Genomic DNA, 22681 nt, shown 5'->3' with positions numbered 1-22681 from the left:
CATGGTACTGCTCATCAGGCCACGTTGAGGCAGCGTCCCACATGCCACAACTAGAAGGACCTGCAACTAAGATATACAACTATGTAAGGGGCGCTTCGGGGAGATAAAGCAGAAAAAAAAAAAAAAGAAGACTGGCAACAGTTGTTAGCTCAGGTGCCAATCTTTATTAAAAACAAAAAAAAAGAACACAAAAATGCTGGAGAGAAACCCAGGGCACAACTGCTCATAAAATCATGACTCACTACTGGCCACTTATAAAGAAAAATCAGAGAGGTCAACTCTTTTTGAAAATACCAATTCTCTCATTAATCCCTCCAATACCACCCACACCATGAACTGGCTGCTCCAGCAATGGAATGTAAACTATCTAAATTTAAATGGCTCCCACCAGAAGGAAACAAATCAGGAGGGAAAGATGCTTTCCTTTTCCACAGGCAGACGTGCATCTTGTTTGTGTGTGTACACTTATGTCTGTCTCTGCTAAGAAAGTCAACGATAACCTGACTCTCTGCCGTTCCCTTGCACTTTGCAGCTAAATCACAACCAAGTAATGCTGGCTGGCGGGGGGCGGGGGGAATGTGGGCCATGGAGCCTGACAGACCCAGGTTTGCTTCCTGGCTCCATCATGTACTAGCTGGTGACATGACGGTTAGAAATAACTGTATGTGAAGTACTCAGCATGGAGCTGGCACTCAAAAAGTGAGAGGTGGGGCCAGCCCGGTGGTGCAGTGGTTAAGCGCACACATTCCACTTTGGTGGCCCGGGGTTCACCGGTTTGAATCCTGGGTGCAGACATGGCACCGCTTGGCAAGCCATGCTGTGGCAGGCGTCCCACATATAAAGTAAAGGAAGATGGGCATGGATGTTAGCTCAGGGCCAGTCTTTCTCAACAAAAAGAGGAGGATTGGCAGCAGTTAGCTCAGGGCTAATCTTCCCCCCCCCCCAAAAAAAGGTGAGAACTGACATCATACAGCATTTGTCTCCGTCTGACTTACTTCACTTAGCGTAATACCCTCACAGTCCATCCACGGTGCCACAAATAGCAAGATTTCATCTTTTTTACAGCTGAGTAGTATTCCATTGTCTGTGTGTGTGTGTGTGTGTGTGTGTGTGTGTATATATACACACACCACACCTCCTTTATCTATTTGTCAATGGGCATGGAGGACAATAGGGGTAAAGGGGCACATGTGTATGGTGACGGATGGCAACTAGAATTTCAGTGGTGAATGTGATGTGTAGTCTATACAGAAATCAAAACATAATAACATACACACGAAATTTAGATAATATTAAAAACCAATGTTACCTCAAAAAAAAAAAGTGAGAGTGATCACTGTTCCTGACATACTAACCCAGAGACAGACTGCAGGCTGCAGACACCAGAAGGACAGACAGAGAATTTGGCTGGGCATCCAGGTCTGCCATGAATCTGTGGCATGACCTTCTGGAAATTCAGTAATTAAGGACTTTTCCAATTGCTCTATGCAGTCAGTAGGCATATAACTGAAGTGTAGAAAAACAGACAGCAGTATTTGGAAAACCTTTACCAGACCTGCCCTCAACAATTATAAATTGAATGCAGTTTCACTACAACCTTCATTATTTCAGTCAAACTTCTGAGGGCCAACTAGGTTTAAAAAAGGCGGGGGGAATCCCTGGGCCTGAGGTACTTACAATCTACTAAAAGTAGAGACATGTATGAACATGAGTAAGTACATAATCTAGCTGAATAGCTAGTCCATGACAAAATTATCCTAAAATTAGAGGGGAAAAATTAATACCATGCCAGGAAGTTCTTATTCAACTCTAGCCTAAATATCTCATGCTTCAGCTGAAGCCTGTTTCCTGATTGTTCTAGCTCATTAGCATTACATTCACAATACAAAGCATTTTTTCTTGAGGATGAGTCTGAGGGGGAAAGAGCACAGATGGGGCCGAATCCCCTCTAAGCATAGCTCATTGTCTGTAAAGTGGGAAAAGGGGACCCTCCCCACAAGCTGCTGGAACAATTAAATTAAGTGAGATGTGGGTGGGGCCAGAATAGAGCAGGGGCTTAACTGTAGTGTTTGAGGTTGCCGAATTTGTTCAAACTCTTATAAGCAAAATGCAGACGCCTTGGGACAGTGACAGCATGATCTGACTTGGCACCATTTTATTTACTGGGAGGCCGTGCACTCTACTTGCTTTGTTATGAAAAATATTACTATTATTAAAGCGGCAGCAGCTGCTGGGCCAGCAGTGAATGCTTATTTTGATTTGCACTTCGTGGAAATAAGGAGTATCTAATTTATGTAAGTGCTATTAATGTGAATAAACATTACAAGGAAAAGGAAATGGGCTTACATAACAAAAATGATTAATGAAACATAACAGAAGACCCCCCCCACATTACAAAACAACGAAGACGCTCAAATGTTACTTTGCACGTAACTGGTCAGTGAAGACGCCGCTTCGTGGCAGGGAAGCTGCGAGCCCTCAGCAGACCTCTCAGTTGTTTCTGTCATCGAATGGCAGGAGAAGGCCAATCGAACCAGGCAATTTCCCGAACATAGCCCAGCCGCCCTGCCGAGTCTTCCGTCCATCCTCAGAATCTATGGAAGGCTGTTTTTCTTTTTTTTTTTTTTAAAGATTGGCACCTGGGCTAACAACTGTTGCCAATCTTCATTTTTTTTTTTTTTTCTGCTTCATCTTCCCAAACCCCCCATACATAGTTGTATATCTTAGCTGCAGGCCCTTCTAGCTGTGGGATGTGGGATGCCACCTCAACGTGGCCCAACGAGCGGTGCCATGTCCGCGCCCAGGATCGAACCCTGGGCCGCCGCAGCGGAGCGCGCAAACTTAACCACTCGGCCACGGAGCCAGCCCCATACGGAAGGCTGTTTTTGAGCACCATGTTGTCACTTCGGATTTCAGCAGCAATGAGGGGTTTCTTCTCTGCCCACACCCTGCGTGGGATGTTGGTCTTTCTCGACCACATCAGGAAAGCTACAACTAGGCAGCATAGTGCTCGGACCACAGCCCTTCAAAATGTCCCAAATGAATACAGAGCAGAAGGGTCAAGGGGAGGCGAGACTTGTGGAGGGAAGGGCAGAGAAACTACCATCTTCTCAGTGCTCTGGGGGCCAGGCCTGTAGCTGCCTGACCCTCCCCACCAGTTCTCCCGACAACCCTGTGTGGTTCTCTCCTCTTCAGTTAGCTCTCACTCCAATGAAGGATGAAGATGGGCGAATTTTCCTCAAGCAAAAAGAGGAGAACTGGTAACAGATGTTAGCTCAGGGCAACTCTTCCTCAGCAAAAACAAAAAAACAAAACTGCCTAACACACTTGGGTTTTCTGGGCCTCAGATTCCTCATCCACAGGAAGGAGCAGGTGGACTAGCTGGTCTTGAAGGCCTTTTCCAGCTCTGTCGAGTCTGTTTCATAACAACACAGTCATCATGACACTGCTGGGCTGGGCACTGGGGACACTGCCATCCTTGCCCTGGCCCCTCAGCACAATGCTACAGAAATACGTGGTATCCAGACTGTATTAACGGTAGAAAGAGCTTGGAAGAGCTTATATTTTTCTCCATCCAAAGTACATGTGGCAGGGAAAGAGATGGTCTAGCTCAGCTCAGCCAAGTCTGCTTTCTGTAACAGCTGGTACCAAAATGCCACTGTCTTTTGGGCTTTACCTCCCTGGTGCGTGAGGCTCTGATTCTGTTTTCCTAGCTTCTGGGTGGCTAAATTGGGTGCTGTCTTATCAAAGGGACATATATTCCAGTCCTTTTGGGAAAATTATACCATAGCCTCGGCATTAAAATTCAGTTCTTACGTAAGTGACCACAAACAGCACCACGACACAGGGCTGCTCAGAACGCGCTGTGGCCGGAACAGCCCACTGTGAACCCCCAGAAGCTCTTAAGACCAAGCGGGGACAGTGCCTCCAGGTCTGACATAACCCCTGCCCCCAAAATAACGAACACTCATTTTACTGACACTGGGAAGAAGTCATGAGGCACACAGAAATGCAAATTCAAGGACAGATCCTTTTCACTTTAAGGCGCCTGCCTCCAAACCAAAATAGAATTCTCTGTGGTCTCAGTGCTTCAAGCTGCAATCAGTAAAGCCCACAACCTAGCTGCCACACTCTGCCCCCGTCAGGCCGAGGCATAAACACTTCCCCCAGCACCTTCCCACCAAAGACCAAAATCACATATCTGGATGTATGATGTACAGAGAACGTAGCTCATTATCCTAAAGCCCCAGTGAAAATCAAAAGAGGCAGCACCATCTTGGCTCTCATTCATCAATGGCAGGGACGTGGCAGAGGGAAATCGGGGGGGGAAGGAAACAGAAAGAACCAGCAGTGACACAAAGCAGCATGGACAGTGAGGTAAAAATAAAAACCCATTAGTCTGGCCCAGGTCAGAGCAGGCAGCACTGGTCACTGGTTCCCTTACTTCAGGGTGGCACCCACCAAGGGCTGAGTATACAGTAAAACGGGGTTGACAGTTTGTTTCAGATCAAATTGGCTTTGACTATGACCCCTCAATGGTCAAAGTGCTTAGCGGTGTCCCACTCCTCCCTCTAGTCCCTTCTGTGCCTCCAGCTCCACGTCCTTGAAGGCACCCGGCTGTCATCTGACCTCCTCATCCCCCACCCTTCCAGAATGAGTCTACCAGGTCTTGTCCTCCCAGTTACACATTCAAGGAGCTAAGTGAATAATAATACACAGCAGTAGCAATGAAGACATTAAGAACAATCATTTACAGAGCACTTCTGCCAGGTGCTGTTCTATGCACTTTATGTACATGACTCCCTGAGAGGTGGGTACCATCCTCACGAGGAAACTAAGATCCAGTAAGGTTCAGTAACCTGCCCCACACAGACTAGGAGATGACAGCGCTGCAGTTAACCTGGGCAAGGAACTCCAGCCTCCTGAACCCAAATGTCAGCCACTGGTCCACAGTGGGGAACTCTGCCTGCCTTTCTCCATCCCCATCAAGGAAGGCCTCTCACCTCCTTCCTCCCTGACCCACAGGAGGAGGGCTGACTAATCTGACTGGTCAGACCTTGACATTCATAGGGCCACATTGTATCAGTGATGAAGTCACCTGAGCGCTTCACATGCATTATCTCCTTTAACACTCACCACACCACCGTTTATTTAGCAAATGAGGAAACTGAGGCTTGGAAGCAACTGATCTCTAGCCCATCACTTACTCATGTTTAAATAATACATGTGGAAATGGCTGAGGCCAAGGTCTGACTCTAGTCCCCAAATGAGCAGGTTACGTAAATGGAAACCACCTCTCTGAGGCTCCCTTGACTCACAGACATAAAGGCAAAGGTCTGGATAGTGTCTGAACATCCACCACCACCAATCCTTCTAATGAAAGCCTCTGAGCCCAGCATGAGGCAGGGCTGCTGGGCCTCACACAGCATGTCCTGTGAGACCAGGACTTACACCAGCAGACTGGCTAGCAAGGTCAGGTTCCTAATTCAGGTTTACCCTCCACCCCTCCTACCTGGAAGCAAGCTCTAGGCAGCGGCACTAGAAAAGGTGCCCCCCATCCATGTACGACCAGCCTCCATAGCCCTTTTGGAGAGCAGAGTGCAAACAGCCCAGGCTGGGGGTCAGGAGATCTGAACTCAAATCCCTGCCTAAATATGGGAAATATTTCCCTCCCATCTTTAGGCCTCAGTCTCCACATGTGAAAGCAATATGATTCAACTAGGTCTGCGTGGGTTCTCATCCCGCCTCAGCTGTCTCTCATGGGGATACAAAACTCGAAGGTTCTTCTGGCAAACCAATCACAAGAAGGAGATAACAGTTTGCTTCCCAATTTTAGCAATCTGTAACGGCAATCCAAGCATCTGATCAGCAGAAGATTATCAGAGCTACATTACTGAGCTGATGTATTTCGACTACAAGCAAAGACAACTGGCATGTGAGTTATACAGAACCCCATTAGGAGAAGTGTCTCCTAATTTTTCTGGAATACTGAAAGTGGCTATTAGAGCCCCATTACGATACTGATGGGCCCCTCGGAGACTAGGCTCCTAGGCTGGCAAGCACTAGGTTACATTTTCTCCCAGGTCCCTTCAACTCTGTCCAATGATTCCCAGCACCCAGCCAAAAGGCAGGGCTGTGGATGGCCAGGAAGGCAGAAGGCAGACAGCCAGAGCCTGCAGCAACCCCAACCAAGAGTAGTGGTTCTTCAGCCAGGGCTGTGGGCAGCTCCCAGGCAGAGGCAGGCTGGTCAACAGTCCCAGACTAAGTATGCCAGGGTGCAGCTGAAAGCCACGGGGCCATTTTCACTTCCTCAGAGCCCAAGGAGGACCGGTGGCAGCACTGTCTCTGACTACAAATGGCAGAGATTTCAAGAGAGGTCTAACAAGAGAAACAACGGAGAAAAGAAACTGTCTTTTCCTTTTTCTTCTCTACTCCAACTCCTCCTCTCTGGCGTTAGAAATCAAGTAGGATTAAGAAAAATAATCAGTAGCTATTTTTTTTATGGGCCTTGCAAAACAAAAGAAACTAGCTGACAGGAAGCCCAAAACACAGTGAGACACAGAACAAACAGAAAGGTCAGATCCAGAGATCCTGCATTCAGAGCCCAAGTCTATCATCTACTACTGTGTGACCTTGGGCAAGTCACTTTACCTCTCTGGGCTCTGGTTTATTCATATATAAAAGAATGATAGGAATGCTACCACACAGGGGTTTTATTAGATGGTAGATGTGGAAAACTTTTTTTAAACCCTAAAAATGTATATAAAGGGCAAAGAGCACTGGCTTGGAATACCTGGCTCACAGGTTTGAACCTCATTCTAGAAAAAGCATGAGCTTTGGTACATAAAGGGAGTTTCCGTCTCCCTGTGCTTCTGTAGGCAACTGTGTTCTTCATTCACTGACCTGTGCTGGTTACGTGCAGAGGAAATTCACCTAAGTACCTCAGGCCTGGGCCCGACGGTCGGGCCACAGAGCCCAGGTTTCTGTGTGGGACAGTGGCCTCAAGGGAAGGCTTGATCACCCTTTGCTGTTCTATCTTCCGGAGGTCAGGGACAAAGGCAGCACATTTTCTTTAAGCAATGCACAGGACCAACCTTGATTTTTATCTAAACCCTTCCTGAGACTTGGTCTTCTTTAAGACTACAACCACGTTTAGCAGCTGCTATAGAAGAAGCACTTCCTACTAAGTTTACCAGCTTTCAAAACTTAGGTAATGCTCTTGCATTCTAGAACACTGGGAGCTGATGAACAAGATCAGACTCCAAGCCCTGGCCACAGAGGTCCTATGTGTGAGATTCCATGAAACAACACTCGACGATGTCAAAGCATTTACCAAAGACTGCTGACTTCCAGTCACTAGCATGGAAGAAGCAGCCCAAAAGAATATGGGTAAAAATTAAAACTTGCATGGAGGGGGAATATACACAGACGAAGTCCGACTGGCATGCATGGAGAAGCTCTACAAATGGGATTCATTCCCAAATCCCCAACTTACTGTTTGTGTGACCTTAACAAAATACTTAACTATTATAAGATGGGGACAACAACAACAGTAGGGTGAATGTAAGCATTAAACAGTAGTATGTATGGGCCTTGCACACAGTAGGAACGCTAATAACTCGTATGAAAGAGGCCTTGATAACCAATCTACATTCCATACCTTCATTCATTTCTTCATTTAGCCAAACATTTCTGTGCCTTCAAAAAGAACTAAGCACATCATTTGCATACGTTAGGACAAGTTGACCTTTAATGCAAGACCCACACTCAATGGTCAGTCCCCTTAAGAAAACTTTTAGACTGTGCTTCTTGAGGGCAGGGTTGTTCATCTTGGTATCCCCAGGGCCCAGCACACTGCTGGGCATGCGACCGGCACTGGACTTGTATGCTGATTGAGTGGTATTATGAGTGACTTGGCTTGTATTGCTGGGGTGAACGTCTGTATATTCCCCCCACCTATGAACGGCTCCTTTCTACCTTGTTAACAGTGAGAGCCCTATTTATCTCCTTCTCAAAGACCACTGTTGCTCTGTATCACAATCCAGAAAACAACCCCAATAGCTCAGCAAGGCTTAGCAAAGTGACTTGTACACAGCAGGTGCTCCCCAAAATGTGCTGAGTGAATGCTGTTCCCGGATTATGCTCAAATAAGTCCCCACATTTGAATCTGAAAAACCATACCCAAATCTTTGAAAGCACAGGGGGCAAAAAAGTGTACTCAAGTATTACTAGTAAGAACTCTTGCAAATGGGAACAAGAAGAAAAACTAAGCCACTTAGGAACTGAGGCACCTCTGTTTCATGGGATCAAAATTAAAAGGTACAATGAACAGGAAGAAGCCTCCTACATTCTCTACAAAGCCATTGACTATGCCTCTGCAGCCATGTAAAACATCTATTTTATGTCTTAACTGTTAAAGGATTTTCTAACTCCATTTACTTACTAGCCATTTGACTTTGGGGCAAACCATTTCACCTCTCTAGGCCTCAATTCTCTTCTCTGTAAAGTGGAGATAACAATTATCCTTTCTTCACAAAGCATGGATGAGGGGTAAATGTGACCATGCATGCCATGTGCCTACAAGGGGCCTGGTACAGAGCAGCTGCTCAATAAATGGGCAGAACATGCCTCCTCCAGTGTCACTGAATATAAAATGCTGGCCCACTATCAAATAACCAAGCAGCCCTTCGTTTATCATGTTGGACCCTCTTTCAACAAGCACTAAATATTGACCAACCTATGCCTTTAAATGGAGTCTCTCCTACTGTGCCCTGACAGGGGTCCTGAAAGGCCTGCTTGCTCCCTTCTTGGGAAAACTGTCCTCTCCTGGTCTCAGTCATTTACTCATAACTTCCAAACGGTCACGAGTAAAATGGCACACGTCAGTGTGCTTTGGTTGCTGAATAAGCAAAACACTGGCTTTTTGCTTGGAAAACACTCACACACCAGGATGAAATCTTGGCAGCCAATCCATTCCTGCCTCCCCAATGCAGGCAATCACTGTGTGCCAGCCACACCATAACTCCCAGAGCCATGTGGGACCCTTCACCTCCAGAGGGAAGCCCAGAAGTAAACTCTCTGCCTCTTTTACCATATATTTCTGACCCATTTCCTAGAGGGCTCATCTCAGAGAAATTTAAATAAAAGCACCAACATCTGCAAAGCAAGGCACACTCTTTGCCAACAGGACACAGTAAAAGGGAGAGTGTGGGGTAATCTGGGGTTCCAATCTTGGAGATCTAACATAGATTTTTAGTTGAGACTTATGTATGTTTATTAGGAATGCAAAGGGCAAAAAAATTACCGAAATAGACAAGAAGCTATTTAATCACTAGAACTAGAAAAAGACTTTTCAAAAAGAAAAAATTCCAAGCTGCCCAAATGAATTCCTACTCCTGAGTTTCCACATCACCAAAAAAGTACCCAAAAGTCCTATTCCTAAGAATAACCACAAGACAGCACAAACAGCGTTCTGAAAGTGTCCAAGCATCTCTCTTGTGAAGCATATGCTAACAAGATTTTGTGGTTTGCCCCAAAACTTTTCCTTCTATTTTGAGGGAAATAACCTTAAGCCCCATATTTTTTAAGAACTGAATTCTGATCCACTTAAGATATTTATCATAAGGTACCCCTTCCATATACGTAAGCTTAGAGTTAAAAACAAAAATTCAACTGTGGTGGCGATCTACCAACAAGGAACCAAAGGGTCTATTTCAGATTTATGCAAAAGGCAATTATTCATGAGTCCAACCTCATGGAATAGGATTCAAGAGTTAAAAGATGCAGATGGGGGACAATGACTTCTTGACCAGCACTGAACTCAAGTTCAGAAAAAGAATTACAAAGTTACTGTGCCATTCTAGATGAAACATTTACTGTTATATTTTTGAGAACAGGAGTATTATAATCGTACTCTAACACGACACTTTTGAACTTCTAGCCTTGTTCCAATTCCTTCTCAAGTTCATAGGTGATGACATTTGTATTATGATTAGATCTATTTTTTTACCTAAGCTTACAAAAGTATTTCTCACCAAAAAAAATGTATCTGTTGCATTTGCTTTTAAATTGAGTTACCTCAAACTAAGAGCAAGGGCAGCTGCATGAAATTTAACACTCACCCTATTCTCTGATGTAGCTGCAAAATATAGGTACATACCCCTACAAAGAGCATCACCAACTACTTACCCTTATCACATCCCACACAAACAGAATACAGTGACACTATCTGAGTGTACAGGATGAGGAGGGGAAGTTAAAATAACTGACAGCTCTATTAGCAGGCACTGAAGAATTTATCTAGAAGGAAAATAACCGCTCAGTCTAATCAATGTCACATCCTTCAGAGACATACACAGTTACTACAGAAAAAGGATGCAAAATGCTCCTATATCAACATATTCCAATTTATCACAATTAAGTGAAGGACAGACCCAGCATGAGACGGAATGCCTGGCAACTCAGTTTAATCCCAGATGCTAAGAACCAATTGAGCTGGTGCAACAGACCGACAGTTCACAAAGACACATATACACACAAAAGATCTATTTATCTCTGGCTTTCAAACAAACTAAGTTGGGTGGTATTTCTCCAACTGAATTTCAAAATTCAGTTCAATAACCCAACATTAGCTTCAAAGAGAACTCTAGAAGCATCCTCAACTGGCATAGAATTTGCAGCATCAGGCAAGCAAGATGGACCCAGCATGAACAGAAATCTCTCCACTCCTGAAATTTAGGACCCCTTGGGCTTCAGAATGCCAGTTCTGCATGTAACCTGGCCTGAAGAGCATCAAAGCCATATCAAGAGCAGTCCACCCACAGAAGCCCAAGTTTCTCAACATAACAGAGGGCTGGCCATGGTGAGCATAAATCAGAAAGAGCTCCCCAAACCTCCAATAAGCCAACCACAAGATAATCCACCCAGGGAACACGATCTTCCTCCCTAACTTCCCCAATGCTGTCTTTTCGAGTTGAAATAGGTTTGGCTTGTTTGGAGGGGAGTGGTGCTTTATGGCACTTACAGATGGTGCAGAGTTCCAGGGCAAATGTCCTATTTTTATAGAGCTTCAGAGGCGTCTGCAGCTCTTGGGCTCCCAGGTTGCTCCTAACCTACCCACCCCGCCCTAACACCAATTCTCTTAAAAATTTTAAAGGAAATTGCTACGCCCTTGGCCCTGCCCCTGGACACCCATAAGGCTTCATGAAGGGTCCAGATAAGAGGAGCTGTTCTTCCTGCCTTCTCAGGCCTCCCTTCTCCCTGGCTGGCCAGCTCCTCCAGGCAGCATGGGCCTCAGGTCTCTGCTCACAGCGTACGAGCGCCCTGTGGGCAAGTCCTGCTGGCGCAGCCGCCTGCGAGCTCTCCAAACCCTCGGGCGAGGGGAGCCGGGTGGGGACCCGTCTGCACAGATCTCTCTTTCCACCCAGGGCCTCAGGCACCTGGAGGAGGAATCCTGGGGTTGAGGCAGTCCCAGCCCGAGTTCCCTCTCATTCCTCCGGGATTTTTCCACCGGCCCTTGCCTAACGAAGCAGCTAAGCCTGCCTGGCCCAGCGGGGCCATGGAGAGATGCATTCACTGACCATCTCCCAGTCCCTTGCCGGTGACCTTGGCCACGTTGCTTCGCCTCCCTCTGCCCTCGGTGGCCTGACCCCACCTACTTTTCGGGTTATGAGTGGGTCCCAAGGATGCCGAAAGAGCCGAGCAGACTGCCTGGCATCCAGAAAGGGCGCAAGACAGGGAGAGGACTTCCCTCTTCTTCCTCAGGGTGTCCAGAGCTCGCTCAGTCCTCTCCCCACCTCCAGCCCCCGGGGATCGGCCCCGGGGCAAATGGGGCAGGGGGCTGCACAACCGAAGTCCCCCATTCACCTGGGAGCGAGGGGAGGGGTCTCCCGGAGGGGGTGTGGCTCCCCCAGGCCCCAACACCCCCTCCCTCCCCGGCTCGGAAATCGAGAGCATCCCACTGCGAGGCAGCGGCTGCGAGCGGCGGGTGGGCCGGGGTCCCCGGGGGGCGCGCCGGCCCCGACCTACCTCCTCCAGCAGCGTGACGGTGTTCCTGCAGTTGTGCAGCCGCGTGGTGAAGCTGGACGTGGTGGGCGAGTTGTAGTCCTCGGTGGTCTCGGCGATGAACTCGGAGACGGAGATCTGGTCCGGCATCCTGCCGAGGGGGGCGAGACACAAGCGGGGGCGGGGGGTGAGTCACGGCGCAGGCTCCCGGGGCCGCCGGCCGCCCGGCGGCTCATGAACGCCCCGCGCAGCCCGCCACCCGCCGCCCGGACTGGCGCGGCTCCCGTCCCCGGCGGCGGCGGCGGCGGCGGGAGAGAGAGCGGGCGAAGCCGGCGGCGGCAGCGGCGGCGCTCGGGCGCTCGGCGCGCGGCCCTTCAAACTCCGAGCGGCGCGCGAGGCAGGGGGCTCTCCGGGACCCGCCTCCCTCTGCTCATGCCGGCGGCGGCGGGGAGGGGGCGCGGCGCGGGGGCGGCCGGGGCCGAGCGGCTCGGAGCGGCCGGCGCTGCCTCCTCAGACGCGCTGACAGGCGGCGGCGAGGACACCGACTGACTGAGCACACAGTCCTGCGGGCGGGCGGGCGGGGGGGCGGCGCTCCCGCTTCAGTCACGGGGACAAACAAGGAAGTGCTCTGCGCACGCGCCGTCGCCCCCCGCCGCGGCCCCCGCCCCGCCCCCGCTGCCCGCCCCGCCCCCGCCCCGCCCCGCCCCGCCCGCGCCCCGCCTCCCCGGCCACGTTTTGACGCGGGCGCCGGGTGGGGGCAGCGCGGCTCTCCGGGCTCCGGAAGCCCGCGTGTCGGGCCGCCCCCGGAGCGATTACTTCAGCGAGCTGGTTCCGCGAGCGTTTTGCAAGAAGGGGGACCAGAAAAAGTTGTGCGCGTGCTTTTTCAGTCTCGTGTGGGTGCAGGAGGCGAGGCCGCGAGAGCCGCCTCCTGCTGCGAGGGCCGCGGGCCGAGCGGGCGGCGCCCGGGCGAGAAGGCGGCCGGCGACCAGGCTTGCAGCTGCCCGCTCGCCCGCTCGCCCGCTCCCGCCCGCGGTCCCTTCGCAGGGCGCTCGCCGCCGCTTAGATCGCTCAAATGCTAAGTGAAGACAAATAAGAGTTTTTTTGCTTTTTCACAATTTTCTAATCTTCCCATTAGCACTTTTTTTTTTAAACCCAGAGGACAGACGAGGGTCAGGGAGTGTAAAAGGCACTTCCCGAGGTGCAAATGGTGTACAATGCTAAGCAGATGCCAAATTTCAGCGGAAAAAGTACCAACAGATTGCTCATTCCTCGGCCCCGGCAGATGGCTAACCAGCTCAATCGACTTAGTCCAAGGAATCCATTTAATTTCTCACCATTGATTGCAGATGAAATTGGTTTAAAAAAGAAAAGGCAAAAAAAAAGAAAGCTCCGCACGACTGGCTCCTGCAATTGGAACCAATAGGAGCGACCTTATAAACTCATCTCCCAAATGCGCCCCCTTCGGGTGGAAGGCTGGTCCTCTGGCCTCCCCTACGATTGAGTTCCTGCCATCTTCTATGGTTATCAGTCTGTTCTCTGGTCCTTACCCCTGACTACAACGGAGTGCCCCAAGGCAGGGACCTTGTCTTAGCATTGGGCCGGCACAGAGAAACAACCGAGTGGTTGTCAAATGAAAACGCATCACCTCGCTTACTGTGGCAACATTTACTAAGAGCCTACTATGTGCCCTGAAGATTTAGTAAGGACAATGCCCCTGCTCTCATGAGCTTACTTCTAGTAGGGAAACAGACAGCCAACAAATACGTAACATAAAGTGGAGTATGTATAAAGTAAGAAAGTGATGGGGGTTCTATAGCATAAGGAATGCTCAGAGAAGGCCACTCTGCCAAGGTGACATCTTAAGCAGAAAAGAAGAGAAGCTGAATCCCATAGATATCTTGTTGGCTATGGGATTTTGGCCTTCAGTTGCCTCACGTGAAGAGGAAATGTAAGGTCACCACCATGAGGCTGTTAAGTGATAATGGACCAGAAAGTGCTTTGTGGACAGCAAAGCCATTATGAGAGCTGAAGGGTTGGTCTCCCTGTGTTGTCTGTACTGAACCAGCACTGTGCCTCCAGCGAATGCTCATCAATGTCAGGTAGACAAGTGTTTCAGCTAACTAAAGGAAGATGTTCCTAAGGCACCAACCACCAACAAAGACTCCCCTGGCAAAGTGAAGTGTTGAGAAATCAACTTTGAGAGGCATTATGAAAAACATGTAAATAAATAAATGGGCACCCACTTTCTCCTTTCAAAGTTTGGTTTGGGATACACTGAGGTTGAGGTTCTGGGGAAACAGCCAGATGGCGATAGCAGGCAGTTGAAAACCTGTTTCTAGAGGTCACTTGCTCATGTGCAGTGGTTGACAGAACGTTGGCTTTTGGTCTATGAGCCACCCAGAAGTATAGTTCCACATACCAACTAGGTCATCCTGCATCTGGAAAATTCTGTGACTTGGAGCAAGCTATTCCATGAAGCCGTAAAGAGCATTACACCCAGCACTTAGACTTCCATCCACTCCTCTTCCTCTGGTCTGGAAATCAATTTAGACTTTGATTTTGCATTGATTCTACTCGTCCCTCTATTCCAAGTTGTCATCTAGTGCCTGTCACCTCTGCTGGGCCGGCAGCTCCTTCCATCCCATTTGTATGGCATATAGTAAACACCCCATAAGTAAAAGCCATTATAAAAGCCTAGAGTCAGTGAATAATTGTCTCAATTCCAGGAGCCCTGGATTCCAGACCTTTCTCTTCTAATAACTGCTGCTGTCACCTTGTGACTTGTAAAATAAAGGGGTGGGTGTCAAAATGACCACACAGCTCCCTCCCAGCTGGAGCTGAGTCTGTGCATACCCTCAGGTCTACAGACGCAAGGAATAAAGATTATTACAAGCAGCTAAGCTAACTGCGGTAGTAAACAGCCGGGGATTTCTTTCCTGACTGAATTCACCAGAAAGCCCAAACTGCTACCATCAACTGTTGTTTCAGTTTCATTTGAAGATTATGTTATATATCTGCTCCTCCTCTCCATCTCCTCTGGCCAAGAAAGGAATATGTGAACAATGAGATATTGTGCCCCGGTAAGTATATACCTCCTCAGTCTGGTCTGCAATTAGAATTTCAAAGGTTCACACCTCTACCCACTATTTCTAGAGTTCATGGGCCATAATCCTCTTTAAATTTGAAACCATGCCCCGGTGCAAACCATCTGCACCTCTCATTTTCTCAAATACCCTGAAAACCATTCCTGTATATCTAAAAGCGAATAGAGCCTGGTGTAGGCAAAACTTAAAGGCTGGATTTCTTTGTGTGGAGCTGCTTAGAAATATACATCATCTTTTCCAGAGCCAGGAAACAAACAGACACACACACTTATAGTTGTGCATGCCCGGCTTTATATACAGCAGGCATCATCTTTGTTGTCACATCATAATCCCCATCAAAGACTATTCAACACTCTTGCACTCATGCCAGTTTCTTACTCTGAGCACTGCTGACTGGGGTAAGACAGTGGTTCTTGCAGGATGCTCTCCATCTCCTTGAAAAGAGGCAGTAAGAATAGCGGAGGCTTATTCTTATGGACAGTGGTGGTACTACTGGCCCCACTGTCATCAGGGAATTGGCTGAGTCATATTTCTAGTTGCAGGCTTCACCCTCATCCATCTGCCTAACAACCAAGGGGGTGCATTTGAAGATGGCTAACAACATACCAGGGGTGGGAGAGTGACTGTGAAGAGTTGGGGGTGCTCTGTGAGCCCAAGAAACCAAGAAGAGCTATTGATGCTCTGGTCAACAGTGCTAGCCAGCATCCCAAACTGATAGGATGGAATTAACAGCATTCATCAAAGGCTCCCAAAGCCTTCATGGGACAGGAGCAATGGGATACAGTGGGAAGAGAATATGCCTTGTGATATGTGAACCTAGGTTTGAATCTCTGCTCTGTCACTTATTAGCCTTGTTTTCTCATCTGCAAAATTAGGGTAATAATAAAACTATGCTACAGGTTGTTATGTGAAATGAAATGAGAAGATGTGGATAAAGTGGCTGACATATAGTGAACAATCAACCAATGTTATTCCCTTTGAACTCCCTTTTATGTGAAGTATGACTATAAATACATCTCTTTTCATTCCATGACTCAGATATATCTCTAAATTAGTCACCTGGAGGAGGAAAGAAGAGGGGGAGGGGACGCTGCACAGGAATTCCCAAAGTCTGGGATCTTGGATTTGGGAATAGTCTCCAGAGACCTGGCTTTATTCTGGTAAGTATCCTTTGTGAGGTCAGATCCATTAGTGATGGTTCTGGATTTTGGAACTAAATAAACCGTATCTAGAGTCAAATAGGATAAATACTCATCAGGATCAGAAGTGAGTGGACACCATAAAATAAAAGCCTTGTTTTCAGGGATCACATTTCTTGTAAAGAATAATATTTTGAACAAGGCAACTTCTAGAGGATAGAACAGGGCATTTATTTTGCAAGAGCATGAGTTATACGCTGATTCTCATATGAGAAAGACTTGGGCTCACATCTCTGCCATGCTAACAGACCTTGTTAAAGTAATTCAATCTGAGTCTCAGTTTCCAGATCTGCAAAATAGGGGCAATGAAAATAGCTCTCTCTTAGTACTCTGAGGATTCAATGAGCTAAGGCACATAAAGGGCTTGGCAGGGTCTGACATATCATAAGTAAACAATACTTTTCAGATCTCATGGGAATACTGAACACTTACTTGGAGATGTAAATTCTGATATTGCTTCCACAAAAAATTCACTGAGACCTTCTATGTACCAGACATTTTGCTAAGTATAGAATTTTGGACACACATATCCTTCTTTAAATATCGTGACAACTTTATAAGGTAAATATAATTATCCCAGATTTACCAGAGAGAAACCTGAGGCTCCTGGGTTATAGGATACTGCTTTCTGAGTTGCTCTCCTGGGCCCAGCACTGCCCTCGTCGTTCTACATGCAGTGTCTGAATTCACTCACATAACAGTCCTGATATGGGAGTATTACAATAATGGAAACTGAGACACGATGAAATCTCGCTGCGACCTAATGTCTCTGAGCCTGGCAGATGAAATCTAGTACTTTTTCCACCACCTGCAAAATCGGTCTCTTGACTATACCTCTGGTTACGTATTTTCCCCAACCCAAGCAACCAAGAAAGTATTCTTATTTCCTTATTTCACCTGGTAACTCATAAATTCATTTTCTACCATCTTAATGATGTGCTAGAAGAAAGGAAAGTGGAGGGGGGGGCGGCGAGGAGGAGGGAACGATGTATTTGAGTCTGTGTGTTTCAGCACTAGGCTCATGCTGCCATATTCTTCCTAAACTAAAGACTTTTGTCATGTGCCTTGTATGAGTGCTTCCCAAGTGCACTCATGCAATTTCATGTAGTAATAATTTTTTTAAAAAGCCCATTCTAGTCCCAAATGTGCTTAATTTAATTTAAATACTCCTAGTAAAACCACTAGAGTGTTCTCAGTAAGTAAAGAGGAGAGCATGGTTTGTTTGGAGACAAAAAACTGCTCTCTGTTCTACCTCCCTGTTCCTGTTGATGGAGGGAGGAGGAAAAGGGGCAGGCGGTGCACTGGGAATCCAGAGGGCTCATAGTGCAAATATCAACAGAATGAACTCAGGAATATATTTCTGTTCTGTCCTGTAAAATGATATCAACTAATAAGTGTTGTGCTTATTATATGCCTTGTACCACTCTGAGCCACTGCAGGCACGACCTCCCCTAATACTGGAAGCAACCAAATACAGCAGGTGCTGGTATGGTCCCCATTTAAACAGAGGGAAAACCTGAAGCTTAGAGGTCACCTTGGCATGTGGTGGAGCAAGACTGAGCAGTCTGATTTCACAGCCATGTGGTTCGCCACCCTGCACTCCGCGCTCATCCAAGACAATGGGTCTACAGCCCCAGGATAATTTCCTGTTGGAGCCCATGTGTTATCTTCTTTTCCTCCTGGGGAACTCATTACAAGCCCAACTCAAATGCAAGCTTGACTGGTCTGGAGAGCACTCCCTTTGCTCCAGTCCTCCAGTTGGGATTAATCTTTGCATGGATGGTTGTCATCTTGCCTCTCTCCCTCTGCCGTAGCAACAGGAGCATGCTGGCACTGCTCAGAGGGACTTCAGACTCATGTGCACATGGAGACACTGAGAACCTCTCCGGAGACCTATAGCTCTGTTAGTGGCAGGGCTCAGCTCAGAACTCAGATCTTCCTGCTGAGTTTCCTGCGTTACAAAATTCCCAGACTGTCACTCCCTGAGGGCACCGGGGGACTAAATGGTGACCTTATCTGTATCACCTACATCCCCAAGGAACTGAGGGAGGGGACAGGAGGTTCCTGGAGCCCCAGATTGGGCATTTTACAAGTACCATCTCCTGAAATCTCCCCAGTAGCCTAGTGTGGTCCCATGCTTTCTGCTGAGAGAACTCGGAGACAGGCACAGTCTGCTCAAGGTCAAGTTAATAAGTGGAGAACTGCTATTCAAAGCCAGTCTGAATTCAAACCCTGCAGGCCTTTTCTTCCCCATGGAAGGCATTGCCTAGTACAGGCCTCCAGGGGACCCCCAATAAATGTGTTTTGGATTTAACTGGCTCCCTTTTACGAGCAACATCATTTCTAATATAAGTAAAACAACCTCTAGTGAAGGAAAATTGTGGTGTTATATGGGATTCTTAAAAACTTGCAATCTGTAGGAGTGAGGGATTTTAAATCTTAGTTTATTTCAAAAAAGAAACATTAACCTGAAAAATGAGAAAAACTGCTGGAACATCCAGGTTTCTTTTCTTTGCGGAGGAATTTGTTTTGTTTTCAGTTTAGCTGATCACACTTACTCATGCCCACTTCTGCGCTAGCTCGAGACTGAGAACATGCCTCTCTTATGACACCCTTTTCCACTGCACCATTTTCCAAATAGTTCTATTTCTCCCACTAGGCTGAGCTCCGTGAGACGAGGGGGTTCTCCATTCACTGCTGCAGGCCAGAGACCCAGGTGCTTAAGAGACACTGACTGAAGAGATGGAGGGAACGAGGGATGGATGAAAGAATGAACACATGGACGAATGAAGGAATGAACATTTACTCGGGGAGGGGTGTGAGAGAATTGGGGGAGGAGAACTGAAAAGAGGCATCCTAGTTCTTAGAGTCGCTTCCATCATCTAACGTCATCACAAACTACCAGAGCCAGGGAGAATTTCAAGGATAATGTGGTTTCTGATCCTTTCATTTTTCCAGATGAAGAAACTGATTCTCAAGTGGGTGAATGACTTGCCCAGCATGCACAGGCAGATTTGTGGGGAACCAGGGCCCAATCCCAGGTATCCTGGTTCCCAAGGGTTTTCCCACTCCTCTACCTTCCCTAGTTATATTTAAAAGACAAGTTAAAGATGTTGTGTCCAGAAAGATATCTGAAACTCCCAGTTAAGAACATATTATGTTGGGCTTTGCATCATAGTATCAAGGAAGGCCTATAGACATTTGCCTACCATTTAAAAATGGTAACCATATAAAATTTGGCACAGATCACTTAACTGATGCCCCTAATTTTGAGCAAGAAGACTCTGAGTAGTCTGAGCCTAGAGTAGTACCTACCTCCTTTTTCATTCTCTGTCTCTTTCTCACCTTTCCTGATCTCCAAAGTCAGTTAAGTAAGCTGGGAGCTTGAGGACAATCAACGTCAGTAGATGGACATTCTAAGTCTTCCCATCCCACCCCCTGCCCTTCCTTAAGAGCCCCTCTATAAAAGGTAAGAAATCATGAGAAACAAGGACAGAGATGTTTTGTGACTTTAACAGTGGGAATCAGTCAAGATATCTTTGTAAACAACCACCCCTTCCCCCAACCCCGGGCGGCCCCACAGCACACGCAGAGTGTAGGTGCAATTCCTTCTTTGGCCAAGTCCACTTTCCTCTCCTGATTGACAAGTTCTTTCCCCCTTGGACATTTTCAGAGATGAGACCACTGTCTTCTGAGTTGCTGAGGACATCCCCCAATGGGGGGAAGATGTATTAGGTTGGAACCCATCAGTGCACTGCCACTCCACAAACAGTTATTAAGCACCTTTGTAACCTTTCTAGTGGTTAAGAGCATACAATCTGGATTCAGATTATTTGGAAAATTTTCAGAAGATATTCAGAAATTCTAGTTCTGCCACTTAGGAATTGTTACCTTAGGCAATTTGCTTAATATCAGTTTATTTACGTTTAAGAGGAAGATAGAAGATCTCTCTCTCATAAGGTTGTCCTAAGGTTTAAATGAGATAATCCATGCAAGATGCTTAGCACTCTGCCTGGTGTATAGGAAATGATCAATAAGTGTTAGCTACCACTACCATCACTTGTATTCTAAATAGGTCCTATGCTAGACTCTTCAGGAGCCAAAAAGATACATAAGACAGGGGGCCGGCCCGGTGGCGTGGTGGTTAAGTTTGCGCGTTTTGCTTCAGTAGACCAGGGTTCACAGGTTTGGATCCCGGGTGCAGACCTAGCACCACTGGTCAAGCCACACTGTGGTGGCATTCCACATAAGGTAGAAGAAGACTGGCATAGATGTTAGCTCAGAGCCAATCTTCCTCACCAAAAAAAACACAAAAACCTCCTGACTTGGAGGAGAGGTAATAGAATGACAAAATCATGTAAAAATTAAATTAAAAAAATTTTTTTTTAAAAATTAAAAAAAAAAAGAATACGTAAGACACAGCCCTTCAAGGAGCTCACACTTAGGTAGAGATACAAGTTTTCAGCACAACTGATGAAACATTCAAAGAATTCAAACAGAAAATAAATATGTATTTAAAATAAGTGACCCATGAATGTCAAGTCCAAAAGTCATTTCATGTATGGCTCTTTCTCTGCTTTGCCCAAAGCCCAGGTAAGACCTATTTCTATGAGCAGTTTTCAAAGCTGCTGATCGTCTGAAACACTACTCAAGAAGAAAAAGTGACAGCTATTTGTGACTTTAGCACTGAGATGGAACATGGCATGCCAGGGAGGTCAGCTCCTTGCCCTCGGCCAAATCCTTTCACCTCCTTGGGTCTCCTTTTCCTTGTAGTTAAAACCAGGAACCTGGAGCAGAAGCTCTCTGAGGTCCTGGGGCAATAACATACTGTAATTCAATGAATTCTTTTTTGACATCAGTCTTACAACCAATGTCAAACACGACAAGGCCCCCAGCTCTCCCTCAAGATCTACATGGAAGTGAAGAACAGTCTGGAGGTCATCAGTGCCGGGTTGGGGGCTCCTGTTAGGGGCACCCCAGAGTATATGAATCTATTGCTGTGAATTACGTGAAATTCCGGAATTATGTCAAATGTAGGGCATTTCTCAATTTCAATAGGGAAAACTGCCCACCTACTGCAGAGTTTTTCTGCTTAGCATATGCTACTTGGTGAACATCATTCTCAAATGTGAACATCCAGAATCACACTAGGGGCTCTAATTAAAAAAAAAAAACCAACTCTACAATTGCTAGCAAACCTCTAACAGACGCATCTAGCTTCTGTTCCCTGTTTTTTATTTTGTTTTTTGAAAAATCAGTCTTTGTGCTCTGACCTTGGAGATTTCGAGGTATTATACAATCTAATTTATAAAATTGCTATGTCTGAGTGGACAGCAGAGGATTCACTGTTGACTGGATCTGGGGATCACTACTTTCAATATCTTTCATTTGTCTTTTGCGAATAAACTGACTTTTCTCTTAATATTTTGTTTCAGGAATTAACTTTCATTTACCCTCCAACTAATTTTGGCATCTTGAACTTAGCCATTCAGACAGACCTTGTAGGACATCAACCATATTTTCTGTCCGCCCCACATAGCCCCTTCTTTTAGGAACTACCCCTCCCCGACTCCATGTGATTCTTCAGAGACTGTCAATCATATGTCTCTACCTTCCCACCCAAAGGGCTGGACCCAGGCTGTCCCATCAGAGTATCTCAGACTCCTGAAAGCAGCATCAATGGGTACTCCAATAGGCATTTAACCCAACAAAGGCCAGTGGAGGACTGATAAGGATTCCGGGGTAAAAAGTGAGGTACACTTTCTCTGGAAGTCTAGCTCAAAAGGACTTAGTAAGCCTTCAGCTACTGGCGACCATCTTTGCCACTGGTACTTAGAACTTGCCTGAGAATGATGCTAAGAAAAGATGGCAAGAGATGGAGGGAGGGAGAGGAAAAAGAATGGAGGGAGGGAGAGAGAGAGAGAGAGAAAGAGAGAGAGTCCCAGTGACATAATTTGAACCACCGGTTACAGACTCTATCCCATCTGATGCCAGTCCCGCCCTTGGACTTCCACGGTATGTGAGCAACTATGCTTCTTTTGTAGCAGAAGCTGATCTGAGACGGGTTTCTACGAATAAAATGAAAAGAGCCCTGGTTAATCTTTTCCTGGGTTCCAGTACCATCTTCACAGATAGTAAATGTGTTACTTAGACAAGATATTCACTGCCTCAGAGCCTCAGCTTCCTCATCTGCAAAACGGAGATAACAATATCCACCTCAAAGGATTGTTTACGACAGAGTAAATTAGACAATACACATAACAAAAATGGGAGAAAATATTTGCAAATCATGTATCTGATAAGGATCTAGCATCTAAAATATATAAACTCTTAGAGTTCCACTATAAAAAGACAACTTGGTTTAAAAATGGGCAA

General features: G+C 46.8%; 1 protein-coding gene across 1 annotated transcript in view; it reads right to left on the bottom strand.

Annotated features, from left to right (window-relative positions):
• Positions 1–22681, bottom strand: part of ASAP1 (ArfGAP with SH3 domain, ankyrin repeat and PH domain 1) — a 307119-nt gene that overhangs the window by 258693 nt on the left and 25745 nt on the right. The window contains exon 2 of the mRNA XM_046641983.1: positions 12028–12154. Within this exon, the coding sequence (XP_046497939.1) occupies positions 12028–12154 (127 nt within the window). The remainder of the gene's footprint in view (positions 1–12027; positions 12155–22681) is intronic.

This window comes from Equus quagga, chromosome 16, assembly GCF_021613505.1.
Source record: "Equus quagga isolate Etosha38 chromosome 16, UCLA_HA_Equagga_1.0, whole genome shotgun sequence".
Lineage (NCBI taxonomy): Eukaryota > Metazoa > Chordata > Mammalia > Perissodactyla > Equidae > Equus > Equus quagga.
Note: the sequence above shows the minus strand (reverse complement) of the source record. Positions and strands in the feature narration are given on the sequence as shown.